This window comes from Monodon monoceros, unplaced genomic scaffold (genome assembly GCF_005190385.1).
Source record: "Monodon monoceros isolate NGI ecotype Baffin Bay Population unplaced genomic scaffold, NGI_Narwhal_1 Super_Scaffold_19, whole genome shotgun sequence".
Taxonomy (NCBI): Eukaryota; Metazoa; Chordata; class Mammalia; order Artiodactyla; family Monodontidae; genus Monodon; species Monodon monoceros.
Genome location: NW_021703775.1, coordinates 48,785,039 through 48,802,193, shown reverse-complemented (window position 1 = coordinate 48,802,193; position 17,155 = coordinate 48,785,039). Strand labels below are relative to the sequence as shown.

Genomic DNA, 17,155 nt, shown 5'->3' with positions numbered 1-17,155 from the left:
ATGAGGGCCTCTCACTGTTGTGGCCTCTCCTGTTGCGGAGCACAGGCTCCGGACATGCAGGCTCAGCAGCCATGGCTCACAAGCCCAGCCGCTCCGTGGCATGTGGGGTCTTCCCGGACCGGGGCACGAACCCTTGTCCCCTGCATCGGCAGGCAGATTCTCAACCACTGCACCACCAGGGAAGCCCTATTTGTAGACTTTTTGATGATGACCATTATGACCAGTGTGAGGTGATAGCTCATTGTAGGTTTGATTTTCATTTCTCTAGCATCTTTTCATGTGCATGTTGGCCACCTGTGTGTCTTCTTTGGAGAAATGTCTGTTTTGGTCTTCTACCCATTTTTTTTTGGCAGTGCCATGCGGTTTGCGGGATCTTAGTTCCCCCATCAGTGGGTTGAATCCGCACCCTAGGCAGTGAAAGCACAGAGTCCTAACCACTGGGCTGCCAGGGAATTCCCTTTACCCATTTTTCTGATTGGATTGTTTGTGTTTTTGATATTGAGCTGTAGGAGCAGTTTGTATATTTTGGAAATTAAGCCCTTGTTGGTTGCATCGTTTGCAAATATTTTCTCCCAGTCTGTAGGTGTCTTCATTTTGTTTATGGTTTCCTTTCCTGTTCAAAAGCTTATAAATTTGATTAGGTCCCATTTGTTTATTTTTGCTTTTATTTCTTTTGCCTTGGGAGACTGATCTAAGAAAATATTGCTACAATGTATGTCAAAGAGTGTTTTGCCTATGTTCTCCTTTAGGAGTTTTATGGTGTCATGTCTTATATTTAAGTCTTTAAGCCATTTTGAGTTTATTTTTGTGTGTGGTGTAAGGCAGTGTTCTAACTTCATTGATTTATATGTGGCTGTCCAGCTTTCCCATACCACTTGCTGAAAAGACTGTCTTTTCCCCTTTGTATATTATTGCCTCCTTTGTTGAAGATTAATGCGCTGTAGGTGTGTGGGTTCATTTCTGGGCTCTCTATTCTGTTCCATTGATTCATATGTCTGTTGTTGTGCAGTACCATGCTGTTTTGATTATGGTAGCTTTGTAGTATTATCTGAAGTCTGGAAGGGTTATGCCTCTAGCTTTGTTCTTTTTCCTCGGGATTACTTTGGCAATTCTGGATATTTTGTGGTTCTGTATAAACTTCAGAATTATTCTAGTTTTGTGAAAAGTGTCATGGGTAATTTGATAGGGATTGCATTAAATCTGTAGATTTCTTTGGCTAGTATGGGCATTTTAACAATATTATTTCTTCCAGTCCAAGAGCATGAGGTAACTTTCCGTTTTCTTGAATCATCTTTGATTTCCTTTATCAATGTTTAATAGTTCTCAGCGTATAAGTCTTTCACCACCTTGGTTAGGCTTATTCCTAGGTTTTTTTTTTTTTGATATGATTTTAAACAAAATTGTTTTTTACTTTCTCTTTCTGGTGTTTCATTGTTAGTGTAAAGAAATGTAACAGATTTCTCTATATTAATCTTATATCCTGCTACCTTACTGAATTCATTTATGAGTTCTAATAGTTTTGTGTGGAGTCTTTAGGGTTTTCTATATAGAGTATTATGTCATCTGCACATAATGACAATTTTACCTCTTCCCTTCCAATTTGGATATTTTTGTTTTTTTTGTCTGATTGCTGTGGCTAGGACTTGCAATACTATGTTGAATAGAAGTGATGAAAGTGGGCATCCTTGCCTTGTTCCAGAATTCAGCTTTTCATCACTTAATATTATGTTGGCTATGGGTTTGTCATAAATGACTTTTATTATGTTGAAATTTGTTACCTCTATACACACTTTGGTGGGAGTTTTTATCATGAATGGATGTTGAATTTTGTCAAATGCGTTTTCTGCATCTGTTGATATGATCATGTGTTTCTTGTCTTTTCTTTTGTTCGTGTGGTGTATCGCATTGATTGATGTGCATATGTTGAACCATCCTTGTGACCCTGGAATGAATCCAGCTTGATTATGGTGTATGATCCTATTTATGTGTTCTTGGATTTGGTTTGCTAAACTTTTTTGACAATCTTTGCTTCCATATTCATCAAAGATATTGGCCTGTAATTTTCTCTTTTGGTAGTGTCTTTTTCTGGTTTTGGTATCAGTGTGGTAGTGGCTTCATAGAATTACTTTGAGAGTGTTCTTTCCTCTTCAGTCTTTTGGAAGAGTTTGAGAAGGATAGGTGTTAAGTTTTTCTTTGTATGTTTGGTAGAATTCCCCAATGAAGCTATCGGGTCCAGGACTTTCGTTTGCAGGGAGGTTTTTTTTTTAATTACAGATTCTATTTTACTTCTAGTGATCAGTCTGTTCAGATTATCTGTTCCTTCTTGATTCCTTTTTGGCAGTCCGTATGTTTCTAGAAACTTGTCCATTTCTTCTAGGTTGTTAATTTTTTTTGGCATATAACTGTTCATAATAATTTCTTAAGACTTTTTTATATTTCTGCAGTATTGGTTGTTATTTCTCCTCTTTCATTTCTTATTTTGTTTATTTGGGCCCTTTCTATTTTCTTCTTGGTGAGCCTGGTCAGTGATTTGTTGATTTTGTTTATCCTTTCAAAAAAACAGCTCTTGGTTTTATTGATTTTTTTCTGTTGTTTTTAAAATCTCTATTTATTTACTCTCTGATCTTTATTATTTCCTTCCTTCTGCTGACTTTAGATTTTGTTTGTTCTTTTTCTGATTGTTTCAGGTGGTAGTTTAGGTTTATTTGAGATAGGCCTGTATCACTATGAACTTCCCTCTTAGGATTGCTTTTGCTGCATCCCATAGGTTTTGTATGGTTGTGTTTTCATTGTTGTTTGTCTCAAGGTATTTTTTAATTTCCTCTTTGACTTCATTGTTGACCTATTGGTTTTTTAGTAGCATGTTGTTTAGTCACCATATAACCATTTTTTTCTCATTTATCTTTCTGTGGTTGATTTCTTGTTTCATGCCCTTGTGGTCAGAAAAGGTGCTTGAAATAATTTTTGTCCTTTTAAGTTTGTTGAGGCTTGTTTCGGGTCTTAGTTTGTGGTCTATTCTAGAGAACGTCCCATGTGCCCTTGGAAAAAGAATGTGTATTCTATTTTTTTTTTTTTTTATGTAGTGTCCTGTAGATATCAATTAAGTCTAACTGTTCTATTGTGTGTCTAGGTGTCAGTCTACCTTATATCTCCAATGAATCCTCCGAATTACCTTCAGCACAAGTGCCATTATTTTTGAGAGCATCCCTAGGCTTGAACTTCTTCTCCACAGTCTGTTGTGAATTAAGTCAATTCCTTTGGGAAGAGATTCAGAGCTTTCTGTTTTAAGAACTGTTTCTCCCTTGGCTTAAATCTCTGAGCCGTGGTTCTGTGCAGGGGATGATGACAGTGATGCACTTCTCTCAGAGTGACACCCCTGCATTACTCCATGGAGAGGGTAGGGCAGCAGCCTCTGGTCTCCTCAGCTTGCCTCTTTTAGCATGGAACTCCTGTGAATGAGCTGGGGCCAGGATGATCAGGGCCACAGATTCTCAGCTGCACCATGCCCACGTAGAGCCTCCATCCCACAAGTCAGGGCTGGGTAAAAGAAGAGAACCCCCCACCTCAGTCATATTTACCTAGAACTTAGCCTCAGCAACAGGTAACTGAGAGCGAGATAAGAAGAAATGCAGCCCTCCAGCTGAGTTAGGGGAGAGGGAGCCTTGTGTTCTTGGCTGTACCCTCTGGACTGGGATTTCTAGCTCACTGACTGGTAAGGGGACGGAGTGGGTTTTGGTTCACATACCACAGATTCTTGCTATTGTTACTGAGTTAATATAGATTTTCTTGATTAAATGTTTCTTTACTTGCTGTATGCCCTTAGGATAATTTCCAGAGTTTAAAGTGGTTATTTTTAAATCATTTTCACCAGTTGTGCTGGTGAGTGGATATGTGGAGCTTGCTTATGCTGTCATGCCAGAATTGGAACTGTGATGTTTGAATAATAGTGTTTTTAGTGATGTTCAGCAAACAATAATATGTAGGGAAAGCACAAAATGAGAAATGTGTTCTGTAGTAACAAGGTGAAATTCACAAAGGCTCTCATTTCAAAAAGAATCATGAAAGACATAATCCTGCTTAGCAATTTAATTTTGATTCTTGTAACCATTAATATCTGTGGACATGGGGGATGCAAGTCAGTTTAGATCCCTGTAATTATCACCATTCTATCTGAATGTGTCTACAATGATTTTAAGAGCCATTATTTTCAACATATCACAATCAGTATTCACTCTCTCTCTTCTCAAAAGTAGAGGGGAGATGGTGGGCTGTCAGTTTTTCAGGTGAATTCTTCTGGGAAAATGCTTAGGTTTGTGATCTTGGTTTCCTAGGTACGGAGCCAGATGGACTCCTTCGGACAAACTACAGTTCTGTCTTAACACATGTTGGTGCTGCTCTGCATGGATTTCATGATGTCATGAAAGGTGAGGCTTGGAAAAGAACATAAATAAGCTTTGTCCCATTTTCCCAGATCTGCCTGAATGAGATTTAAACAAATACTGCCAAGGCTAATAGACCCCACATAAAGGTTTAGTAGCATTTGGCTTAACGTTGAAGTGCACAGCTTACTGCCTTCTGCTTTTCCCATCTGCTTCTCTCCTGAAGGTAAACAAAGTGCTGAAGAGAAACCCTTGTGCCCGGAACTTTAGCCAAAAATACATTACACTGACTTAAGGCAGGTGTATGAATTTTATCAAGCCAGACATGCTATTCAGAGGCATTTAGCAAAATACTGCACTTGTTAGAGCCCAAACATGAAGGAACTGAGGAAATGAAGGTTTAAAGATCCCAGAAAGAATGCACTGGTTTTCTACGTAGCCTCCTGTGTGTTTCTGTGTTTAGAGTACCCATTATAAGTCCTGTTTTGTTCAGGAGAGCCTTAAGGAATGAAGGTCTGTCTTCAAGCTTTGGTCAGTTTTTAGTTGCTGTGTGCTTCTAAGAATATGCTTGTCGACGGTCATTTCATTTGCTTCCTAGCATGTGATTCTGAGTCCTGATTTTTTAATCTATATTTCTGCATGGCTTCTAGGTTTTTTTCCTCTGTTCTTTTCCGTTTGAAGACTGTTGGAGTAGGGGGAGGAGAGGAGGGCAGGAGCAATTATTAAGGACTATTGGAAATAGCCCAGGTGCCTGGATTTTTCACTGAGGTGTTTAGTGTGCAGTTAGTGACCAGTTGCTGGTTTCACAGAAAATACTTTTTAAAAACTTAAAACTTTGTTGGATGGCATGTATAAGATGGCTATATTTGGGGCCTTTCTATAGGTTGGCACATAATCACATAATAACCTATGTTACTGGGAATCATTCTTAGTTTCAGTGGAATTACCCAGTACTACCTTACCATTCAGTCTGGAAAATGGTCCTTCCTGTGGCTTGTCTTCAATTATAAGGAACTTTAAAAGTCACTGTACTTCTGGAGCTAACACTGGTTGCAGGAATCACAGCTTGCATAGACAGTCTTGGTGGCAGGTGACGAGGCAGCCCCAACCCTGCAGAACCTAGTCTGGTCCATAGAAAACCCAAGGGACTGGTACCTTTTTCCTGTGCAGCTTTTGGTTTGGGGAGCTCAGACTTAACCATAGTCCTCTATTCCAGAACTTTACGTAATGTAGAACTAGGCCATTGAAACCACAAGTAGTTCTGTGGCTACACGTTTTTTGGTTTTGTTTCCTAAGTTTTCCTATGCTAATGTTACTATTTGTTCCTGCTAGTGTTTTCTCTAGAATTTTGATAAAAGAGAGGCTAGAGCAATGGAGGGTAGCTGACCATTGAGGATCTTAAAGCTTCATTTACATTTCAAAAAATCTTGATTTTATATATATTTCTATAAATAATAGTGTACTTCTGAGTTTTCTCAAAATGCTTTTGTTCATGTATGACATAAGATGCCAAGTGGTCCAAATCAAAGAATGTTACTATTATTATTTGCTATGAGCTGGTGGAGATTATCAGAGGAGGATCAGAGGCTCCCTTAGCCCCCTTTGTGCCTCTGCTTGTTTCTGTCCTTGAAAGTGAACATAATATAAAAAGACTGGGAAACATGAAGGATGGTTGGCAAGCAGATTATGGCCTCTTGTTGCTAGTTTTACAGTTCAAATCTGTCTTCTTACGCAGTTGGAAGACTGTTGTGTATCTCTCATGAAAACTGAGTGAGCATTAACTTGCATTACCAGAGTATACCTTGTTTTTAAGAGAACTTTTATTTCAAATCTTTTCCCTTGATGCTTTGCCCTTAATTGCTTGGTCCAAGTTGGAAAGAAGGAAGGAAGGAAGGCAATCAAGAAGGCAGGCTGGGGTTTCCCTGGTGGCACAGTGGTTAAGAATCCGCCTGCCAATGCAGGAGACACAGGTTCGAGCCCTGGTCTGGGAAGATCCCACATGCCGTGGAGCAACTAAGCCTGTGCGCCGCAACTACTGAGCTTGTGCTCTAGAGCCTGCGAGCCACAACTACTGAAGCCTGTGCGCCCTAGCGCCTGTGCTCTGCAACAAGAGAAGCCACCGCAAGGAGAAGCCCGCACACTGCAACGAAGAGTAGCCCCCGCTCGCCGCAACTAGAAAAAGCCCGCGTGCAGCAACGAAGACCCAACGCAGCCAAAAATAAATAAACAAATAAATAAAGTTATAAAAAAAAAAAAAAAAAAAGAAGGCAGGCTGGTCTTAGTATAAAAAGAGAGATTTATAAAAATGTGTATCCTACAAGGAATTAAAATGGAAGTGAATTAATCTTTTAACAAGTGGCATTCTAAGTGAGAATTGTTTGATCTTTGGTCTCAAGTCTAAAGCAGGTAGACTCATAGGAAACATAAAAGAAAATAAATCTGTTGTCTAGGTCACATGATTTCCTTGTACTTTTTGGAGTTAAACTTTAATGTCGAGGAACACCCTAAATAATAAAAATATTTGGACTTGATAAAGAGTAAACAGTTGGATTGGGAGAATTATTATAGTCAAACTACAGTAGCTCTGATTCACTAGATGCCATGGGAGGATTCTTAGTATTGTACATCTTTTATAAGTATTTCAATCACCTACACCAATCAACCAAGATTGCCTACCAACCCAGTTGTATTATAGCATTGTATACAGACAGTAAAATATTGAATAAAACTTTGGTGTATAGAAAGAAAATGTCTACTCTAGGGTCTAGCAAGTTCAGTATACAAAAAAATGTTCAGTGTTCCAATTGAATTTTCATTCACTTGGATATCTTATGAATATATAGAGGATAATCATTTATTTTTAAGAAATATTAAACATAATAGTAATTACCAATTAGTTGGTTCCTTCACTGTGACAACTACCATAGTAGTGTAGGGTGTTAACAATAGTGAAAACTGGCTAAGGGTATCCAGAAACTCTGTAATTTTTCTATAAATCTAAGACTATCTTAAATTAAAAGTTTATGTAAAAGTTTATATATATGTGTATATAACACAATATATATAAGTAATGCAATTTTCTAGTTTTAAATTTCAGTAAAAGTAATCTTATTCATAAAACAGTAATTTTGTTAAAAATCATTATCATACTAGGTTAAATCTCAGATACCCTTTCTTTTTGAATAGCCTTATTCCCTTTTAATTATCTATAGTCTAAAATCAACTAAATTTCTTGATTCTGAATAAATGAAATTCTTTGTATACACACCTGCTATAAAAGTTAGTTTCCATGTTTTGTGATTTATTTTTTGCTTTGTTGGTAATGATAATTAATGCTGTTGTAACTGAAGTACTGTAAAAAATTCAAAGGAGGCTGTATCATAAACACCTTTTTATTTAAAAATACAATTGCCCTTCCTTGTAAATCAATGTTGTCTTGGTAATTCTCCCATTTTCCCTTATTTCCAGGATGAAATTACTTTATTTCTCAGAGACCCAGAAAACCCCAAGCTTAGCTGTTTGGCGAGTTTCACCTACTGCTGTTTCTGTCAACACATTTATATCTAAGCCTCCCTTCTATGTTTCCATAACCGCAGGCCTTTGTTATAGCTTTCTTGTACTAGAGTCAGTAGAATGTGAAGCCAGGTGCTAGAGTATCCAATCCTTATTTGGCCATGCAGACCTTTCTTATTGTTAAAGTATGTACTGGCAAACCAGCTAAGATCCAGTAAGGATTGTGGGACATTGTCCCTGTGTTGGCTGTTCTTTTCCAGCCTCATGGTTTGTTTGTATAAGCACAATGTACACTCTCATTTGTGCCTGCTGGACTATCAAAACAAGGTTTTTAACTGGTAAATATTGCTCAGGGTCCTTTACCTGGCGCTAGAATAAGGGCTAACACTCAAATGAAGGAGAATGAGACCCACCTGCTAGGGGCCGTAATCGAGACACCAGGATGGTGTTAAGAGACCCTCACCACTCTCTATTCTTTCCATGTGAACTTGAGACCTAATTGATATTCAGCACAATCCTCATATTTGGGACCATTTTTGGTCAGATATGTCTTGTAAATTTGTAAGAGTAGATATAAGAAGTTAACAGGCTGGTTATCTGTATACAACTTGTATATAGATAGTAATGAGTTTTCATTTGATTGGGTTTATAGATATTTCCAAACATTATAGTCAAAAGGCTACAATAGAGCATGAACTTCCAACAGCAACACAGAAGCTCATAACAACTAATGATTGCATCCTGTCATCAGTAGTGGCATTGACAAATGGAGCAGGAAAGGTAATTTTTCTCTGGTTTATATTGACATTAAATTCAACTCTTAAATATGCTCCTTTTTTTTTTCTTTTGAGTGGCCTAGTAGGAAAATTGATCTGTGTAAAGATTTTTGATTACCAGGCTTTTTTGTAAAACAAAGTTGTCTCCCTTTTCCTCCTTCCTACCTAATATTTGAAACAATATGGTAGTTACTGTTAAACGTTTGTGATGAGGAAGTGGGTCAGGCACTTCTGACATTTTAATGAGATATTTGATGATTGAAAGATTCCAGGTGGTCTCACTATAGATCCTTGTGTGTATTAAAGGTCTGCTATACAGAAATTGGGATATAGAAAAAGAAAAAGAATTATAAGACCTTTGTTAATATTTTGTTTTTTCCCCTCCAAGTTTTTTGTTTGTTTTTTTGGCAACACTTGTGATAATGCTACTTCTGTGGTTTTTGTACCCTAATAAGTACTTTTAAGATGACTTCAACATGTGTCTTCTCATTGAATTCTTAATATTAGATAATGATCATTTGGATTAGTAAGTACTTAATTGTTATTATAAACTGACCAGAGCGCAGTTTCTTTAAAAATTGTTCTGTCTTGGATAACTGGTTTCAGCAGGTCACATTCTAAGAGCACATGTTCATGTGGCTGTCATCAAAGCCTTTAGTGACTAAGATTTCTCTGAGAACTACCCATACATATAAAACCAAAAGTACTGTATTCAGGACTATCTTAGCCCATTTATTTCAGCAGACTCAACATAATTTCTCAAGAAAGTGCTAATCTCTATCTGTGTTATATACCTTTATTTTTCTGACAGGTTGACCTTAGTAGGAGCACACTTTTTTCAAGTGTTTTAAGTTAATCAGAAATGATCATAGGTTATGGTAGGTATTCAGTGTCACCTTTCCCAAAGTCAGGCCAGTCTTCCTGACAGTCTGCTAAGTTTGGGGCTGTAATTAAAAGGTGCTGCCTTTCGGATCTGTCAGCTCGCAGGTGAGTGCCTACAGGATTCCTTAGCCAGAAGACCATCCCCACTGCCTCCTCTTTAGTGCTTTCACCCACAGGCATTCTGGAAACTTTCTGAGGATGATTCTGACTTTGATTCAATTGTGAACAATTTCTGGAAAAAGAGAATGTTGACATTTTACAAGAGTCTCTGCATTTGTCACTTTTTTAGGAGAACTCTGGAATATTAAATACCTATATACTTCATAGCTTATTTTACATTTGCTTTGCCTGAAACCTTAAGAGTTGTCTCAAGGAAAGGTACTTGATCTTCACTCTGAAATTTTTATAAATGGTTTTTAGCTAAAGTAAGTATCTGAACTAAGTATTAGTTGGTGGCAGCTTAATACTTAGCTAATGTGATTTGATTAAACTAAATTTTATCATTTGTAATTTTTAAAAAACCCACTAGGAAAGTATAACATATGCGTGTTAAAGAACATTTGGGAAATGTAGAAATATTAGAGGAAAGAAAGTTAAACCTCACCGTATACTACCACGACTAAAATGCAAACACTGTACTATCTATGTCATACACGGGGAATATACAGCTCAAGATTTTTAGAGTTTTCATTTTCTTGAATACTACCTAACATAGAATTTCGTTTGACACAGTAAAATATTAATGAAAAAGATAACCTTTTAGACCATTAGTGAGTGATTGCTTACTTTTTGAACAGTTTTTGCCAAGGTAAAGTACTCTTGTTTCACAAGTTAGTTTTTCTTATTTATTGAAATAGAATACTCTTTAATGTATTGAAGACTTTAATTTTTCTGGCTAATAACTTTCTTAGACATTTTTATTTATATCACCATTTCATATAGCACTGTAGATTCAGAATCATGGTTCAGCAAAATTACAGTCATGGATCTTTGTTGTTGCTTACATAGATTAAGCAAATGTTAAATCTGTAAATGACAAGGGTCTGCTGAATTTTCAGTCTTTTTCTTTCCTGTTATATTTGTAATGCACAGATTGAGATTTACAGAATGAAATTTAAGTAGAGATCATATATTCAATATGCTTGTGTCATGTCTTGTGTTGGAATATGAAACATTCAAAGTTAAAATGCAAACGGAATGTATAAACCCAAACGTTATTTTGAGAGCAGGGGCAGACTTAGTAAGTAAACAGCTCATAAACATTGTCTACAGAATAAATCAGAATCAGCCTTGGTTTTAGAAACAGTAGAATTTGTCTAGATTAAGACATGTCACAAGTCTGGTCTCAAAATTTATACTGTATTGTGTTTATTATAAATCATTCCCTATGTATTCTTTTCAAATAAATGTGGGCTTTTGAGCATGGGTTGAAATTTCATTTCCGTTCTGAGTATCCTTAACTTTGATCTGAAAACTATTAGATATATATTTTAGATATATTATTGGAAAACAAAATTTATCTTTTTGTCACACTTGGTTTAGATTGCATCTTTCTTCAGCAACAACGTGGACTACTTCGTTGCTTCCCTGAGCTACGGGCCTAAGACAGCGAGTGGATTCATCAGTCCTCTCTCAGCTGAATGCATGCTGCAATACAAGAAAAAAGCTGCTGCCTATATGAAGGCTTTGAGAAAGGTTTGTGAGCTGCTGTTAACATTTAAATCAGAGGGAAAATCTGGAAAAATTCCAGAGAATGGCAGAAGTTTTCCCACAGTTCATATTGTTTAGGTTTTATACAATTTTGAGGGACAGGTGGTTGGTGGGTGTTGCGAGGTGGGCGGGGGTCTTTGGAGAGGAGGATGGGACAGAGACCTGAATCTCATTTCCTAGGCCGTATTAGACTTAACGTTTCCAGTGGCTGGTAGAGTGTTTAGGGTGAGACAGCCAGGCAGCCATTAAGTGTCAAACTTGAGAAAATCTTAAACTTGTAGAAATAAAAGAAATTTAAATACATTTATAATTTTCTTCTCAATATAATAAGAATACATGATCATTGCAAAAAGAAATCAGAAGAAACAGCAGTACATGAAGAAGAAAATCCCACAACCCAAAGGTAGCTCCTCTTAACCATAAAATTTTAACATGTATACATGCATGCACGCACACACACATTATAAAAAGCAATGTATCTGGATACATAGACTGTTTTAGAATCTGTTTTTTTCCTCTTTAATGCATTGTGGATATAACAAAAATATATATCTATAAGTATAAATTGCTATCATTTTAATGCATCTAGTATTTGATCTATAGTATTTCATTCTATAAATGTGTGATAATTTAATTAAGCCATCCATTGCTAGTGGATTTTTAGGTTGCTTCCTATTTTTCACTGTTATATGCAATACTACAGGGGGTATTCTTGCACATGCAACTTTGTGTATTTACCTTTCTCTCTTTATTTCTTTCTAACTTTTAGTTACACAATGCATAAATACATTCTTATATTAAATGAGAACATTATAGGTAAATTACAATCCCTAATTCCAGTTCCTCTCCAGAGGTAATTATAGTTATCAGTTTGGTGTGTAACCTTCCAGACTCTTTTGGAGCATTTGTACTCATCTCTGTAAACTTTGAACTATATGCAAAATATGAAGAATATAAAGACTTTTCTAATTTTTTTTAACTAAAATGCATGTTTCATTGTGTAGCTTCCTTTTTTCATTTAAAATGTGTTTTAGAGACCTGTCTGTATCAATAGATATGATGGCTACTTTATTCATTTTAAACACAGCATTGAAATCTATGATATAGGTATTCCATGGTTCATTTAGGTAGTCTCTTTTTGGTGGGCATTTAGGTTGATTCCAGTTTTTCACTGTTAGAATTATACTGCAATGGATAGCTTTGTGAATGCCTCCTTGGGCATATGTGTGGATTACTGAGAGGTGGAATGTTCTGGATAATGTGGTTTTAAGTTTTAATATTTACTGCCAGATTACCCATAAGAGTGGTTGTACACTCCTAGAAACGTATAAGGCTACCTAATTGTTTTAATTATATCTTTATGATTAATTCCTAAAAATGGAATTGCTCATTCAAAGTCTGTGAATGTTTCAAAGGTTACCTTTTTATAGTTTACCAGCAATAGAAGTATAAATTTAACCCGTAAATTTAATTTGTCAATCTTAGAAACAAGAAGTTCCGTGTTATTGTTCTAATTTTCATTTCTTTGCTTGTTATTGAAATAGAACATCCTTTATAAATTTACTGTTTATATTATTTCAATTTCCTGTTCAAGTTGTTTACCTGTTTTTAAATAAATGTTCCTAATTGGGGTTGAAGGAGCTCTATGTTAAGGATTTTAGTCCTTTGTTTATGTCGGAAATATTTTTCCTCAGTTTGCTGTAATAATTTTTCAAAATTTAGAAGTTTTAATTTTTATATCATCAAACCAGGCTTTTTCCTTATGGTAGTGATTCTCAGGTGACTCTTGGAAAGTCAGTTCACCTGTATTTTCTTCCAGTATTTTTGTGGTCTAAACTTTTTAGATTGAAATCTTCAGCCCATCTTGAATTTATTTATTCTGATATAGGTATGAAATTGGGGTCTAAATAGTTATTTTTCTAAATTATTAACTGATTGTCCTTGCATGACTTATCCTTTCTGCATTGACTTAAAAATGCAACATTTGTCACATAATACATTTTTGTATGTGCTTTTGTCTGTTTCTAGATTTTCTATGCCATTCCTTCATCTGTCTATTTTGGTGCAAGTCTTATGGTTTTAGATAGTGTCGCTTATAACCGGTATGACATGTTCCCCTTCATTCTTTTTCTTTTCTTTTTTTTTTTAAAGTTCTTTTTTTATGTGTATTAAAGGAACTAGTCTATGTGGACATACATCTGAATTTTATTATCAAACCTCATTTAGCATTCTTATTTGTAAGATCAGGGAAATGATGCGACCTTTTTCTTTATTTCTTATGATGCTTTTTCCATAGCCCCTCTTGGAATCTGTGCCTTATGAAGAAGCACTGGCAAACCGCCGGGTCCTTCTCAGCTCTACTGAAAGTCGAGAAGGCCTTGCACAACAGGTATGGCATCGGGAAAATCATGGTACTTGTTAAAGAGCATGAATATAAAATCCCCTATAAAAGGTTTTCATACACATAGAGCAATTTAAAAGGCTATGTAAGTAAACATGTAAAGTTAATTAACACATGCTAAAAAGCACCATAAGCATAATTCATTGAAAACCATTTGTTGATACTCTAAATAAGTCATCCTGATTCAATTGGTGTTATGATTGCCAATAAAGTAATATCAGCACACTCTGGCCATGCTGATTAATTATTTAGGTACTAGATTTAAATGTCTGAAATAATAAGGCAAAAAAGGGGGGTGTGGCTAGAGACTCAGTGAGTTATTTTTATTTCCTAAATGGACAGGAATGAAAAATTTCCAATGCTCAATTGATCAGTTGAATTTGGGTGGCAGGTGGAGGTAGGTGGTATTATTTTTTTCAGAAGTTGGTACAAACTGACCCCAGTTTAGCATTCGCCAGAGATTTATTTACTTTAACACCTGGCTTGCTTTAGTTTTGGAAAAATTTATTTTAAAGAGAGCACAAATTTATCTGAGACAGTATTTTGCCTATGCCGACCTTATTTTCATTGGACACATATCACTTACCTTTTCAACATTAATTCAATAGGATGTTGAAGCTAAAAATTTAATCCACATAATAATTCCTAAAAAACAAAATTCCTGAGACAAACAGTGAAATGTGGAGTATCTTAAACATTTATTTTAGATTTCCTTCTTATTTTATGTGAGGAAAGTAAGGCTCAAAGAAATTAAACAGCTTTTATCCATAGTAGCTAGTAAGTAGCAGAATGGTCTGACTTCAGAGCTATTGCTTTTCCCACTCTGCCATTGACCAGCTGCAGGCTAGTCTGATAAGCACTCCGGGTCTCACATCCTGCCTCTCTAAAGCGAGGATAATACCTACCTTTCAGGGTCCCGTAAGGATTAATTGAGCCAATGAGAGGCAGTGTGATAGGGTGAAAAGAATCAGACTTGTGAGCCAGACACATGAGGTCCCACATCCTGGCTCTGTTTGTTAGCTTTGCAGGTGGTCGAGCTGCTGGGACTTCAAGTTCTCCTCTTTGAGACGTGAGAATTGTAGGACTGTTAGGAGGCTTCAGTAGGATACTGGCAGGAAAATATCATGAACAGTGGTACGTGGTAATTGTTCAACGATGATAGTTGGTAAAGCATTTGGAATTCACTCTAAGATTGTTTTTATTTTTATTTAATTCTCAAGCTTTCATTTGCCTTGAAAATTAGCTTTTTTTAAGCTTCTTATTGAAGCATAACATACTTAAAGAAAAGTATATAAATTATTAATATATTTCAGTGAATTTTCATAAGTAAACACATTAATGTAACCGGTAGCTAGATAAAATTTTTAAAAAAGAATATTTCTTTATGTAAGGTATATACCTGTAAAAAAAAGATTGCCAGGACCTCAGAAACTTTCCTCATGCCCCTTTCCAGTTACTACTCTCCTCTTTCCCCAGAGGTAACCATTATCCTGCATTCTTTGTTCTGTTGCCTGATACTGAACTTCATATTAAATGAGAATTATGTAGCATCTCTTTCAGATCTGGCTTCTTTTGTTCAACATTATATTTATAATAGTCATCCATGTTATGTGTAGTTGTAATTGGTCCATTTTCATTCCTGTTGAGTATTCTGTCGTGTGAAAATACATAATTTATTTATCCATTCTTACAGCTTATGACTATTTGGGTAGTTTTCAAGTGTTTGACTATCGTAGGGCTGCTATGGGCATTCTTATACTTGTCTTTTGATAAACATACATGTTTTTCTCTTGGGCGTATACTTAGAAGTAGAATTGCTAAGTCATTGGATACAAGTTCAATTTTCAAAGATCCTGCCAAACAGTTTTCAAAGTGTTTGTCCCAAATTCCACTCCCCCAAGCATTATATGATAGTTCCAGTTGCTCCATAAACATGTCCATCTTTGTATTTTCTGTCTTTCATTTTAGTCATTTGGGTGGTTTTTTTTGTGTGTTTTGTTTTTATTCATTTGGGTGGTTTTAAATTGCTTTTCCTTGGTTAATAGTGACATTGGATACCTTCTTTTTTATGTTTATAGTAACGTTCAGGTGCCTATTCAAGTCTTCTTTTCTCCTGTTTCTCTATTGGGTTGACTGTCTTTTTATCATTGATTTATAGAAGTTCTTTATATGTTATGGGTATTAGTCCACTGTTGGATACATGCATCTACCACTTTGTGGCTTTCCTGTTTACTCTCTTTATTATACCTTGTGATAAATAGAGATTTTAAAAATTTCATTCTAGTTCAATTTCTCAATTTATGGTTGTGCTTTTTGTATCCTGTTTAATAAAACGTTCCCTCTTCCAGGATCAAGCTTTTTTGTTTTCACACCTGTGAAGTAGTTTTGGTCTACATTCCATAAAGTATTTTTTTTTGGCTGGTAAGTTTTGTCTGCATCATCCTCTAAGGTGCAGAACTCTCTGTTGCTTTCAAGGTTCAGCAGAGTTTGGAGAAGATTTCTAAACTGGAGCAGGAAAAAGAACATTGGATGTTGGAAGCACAGTTAGCTAAAATCAAGCTGGAGAAAGAAAACCAGCGAACTGCAGATAAACTGAAGAGCACAAGTAGTGGGCAGGCAGTTGGGGTAGCCCAGGAAGGGGCCACCGTGGTGACCGCTGCGGGCCAGGAAGATGCGTCTGCCAAGGCTGTGCCGGTGCCCGTTCACAGCACTAGTTTGGTAAGTGTCTTCTTTTTTTAAATGGTAATTGGTGGGGATCCATCTTAGTGTTCAGTGTTAACCATCTAAAGTACATGTCACTTGATAACAGGAATAATCCACGTGCTCTAGAAGAAGCAGATTGGTAAGCAGGATGCCCCCTTCAAAAAAGCAACCTTATTAAATTCTCTTTGATTTTACATGTGAGACTTCCCCACGGTAAGGGCTGTGTTCCTGGAGAAGATATAGTAAGTCAGATTTAAGATGATTCTGTTTCTCCACTGCAACATTGGTGATATGGGGGTTATGTTTCTGACAAAGGACTAACTGCCTAACTTTTTATAGAAATGACGACAAATACCATTTTTAACCAATTACGTGGTGTATTCCTAGGTAGTATAAAGCTTTATGACATACGTATAATATAGAAACCCATCAGGTTAGCTAAACTTCATAAGACAATATACTGACAAGTTATTTTGCAACTTTATATTTCTTGCTTATATTTAATTGCAGTGATTTAGAAGGTGAAGAAACATCTCTGTTGGAATTATAAAATTCAGTTACATTGAGAAAAGTTTTCTGATTATATTTTTCTGCCCACTGTTAAAAAAAAATTAGAAAATCTAGAAAATGAGAAATCAGGAAGGGAAGGGAAAAAAACCCTCAAAATTAGAATGATCTCATTAAATATATTTTCGTTAGCATTTTTTGAGAAATTTAAGGAGAGCTATGGCACTTTTTGACAGCCCTGTCCTAAGGCTACCCCTGTAGCTCACTGATGCTTTTGAACAGCA

The 17,155-nt window shown here is 36.1% G+C and overlaps 1 protein-coding gene across 4 annotated transcripts in view; it reads left to right on the top strand.

The window, feature by feature from the left end:
- The window catches only part of PPP1R21 (protein phosphatase 1 regulatory subunit 21), a 56,428-nt gene that overhangs the window by 26,157 nt on the left and 13,116 nt on the right, over positions 1 to 17,155 (top strand). For all 4 annotated transcript variants that reach the window (XM_029232418.1, XM_029232416.1, XM_029232415.1 and 1 more), the window contains exons 13-17: positions 4,332 to 4,424; positions 8,545 to 8,672; positions 11,093 to 11,245; positions 13,557 to 13,649; positions 16,137 to 16,379. In XM_029232418.1, the coding sequence (XP_029088251.1) occupies positions 4,332 to 4,424; positions 8,545 to 8,672; positions 11,093 to 11,245; positions 13,557 to 13,649; positions 16,137 to 16,379 (710 nt within the window). The remainder of the gene's footprint in view (positions 1 to 4,331; positions 4,425 to 8,544; positions 8,673 to 11,092; positions 11,246 to 13,556; positions 13,650 to 16,136; positions 16,380 to 17,155) is intronic.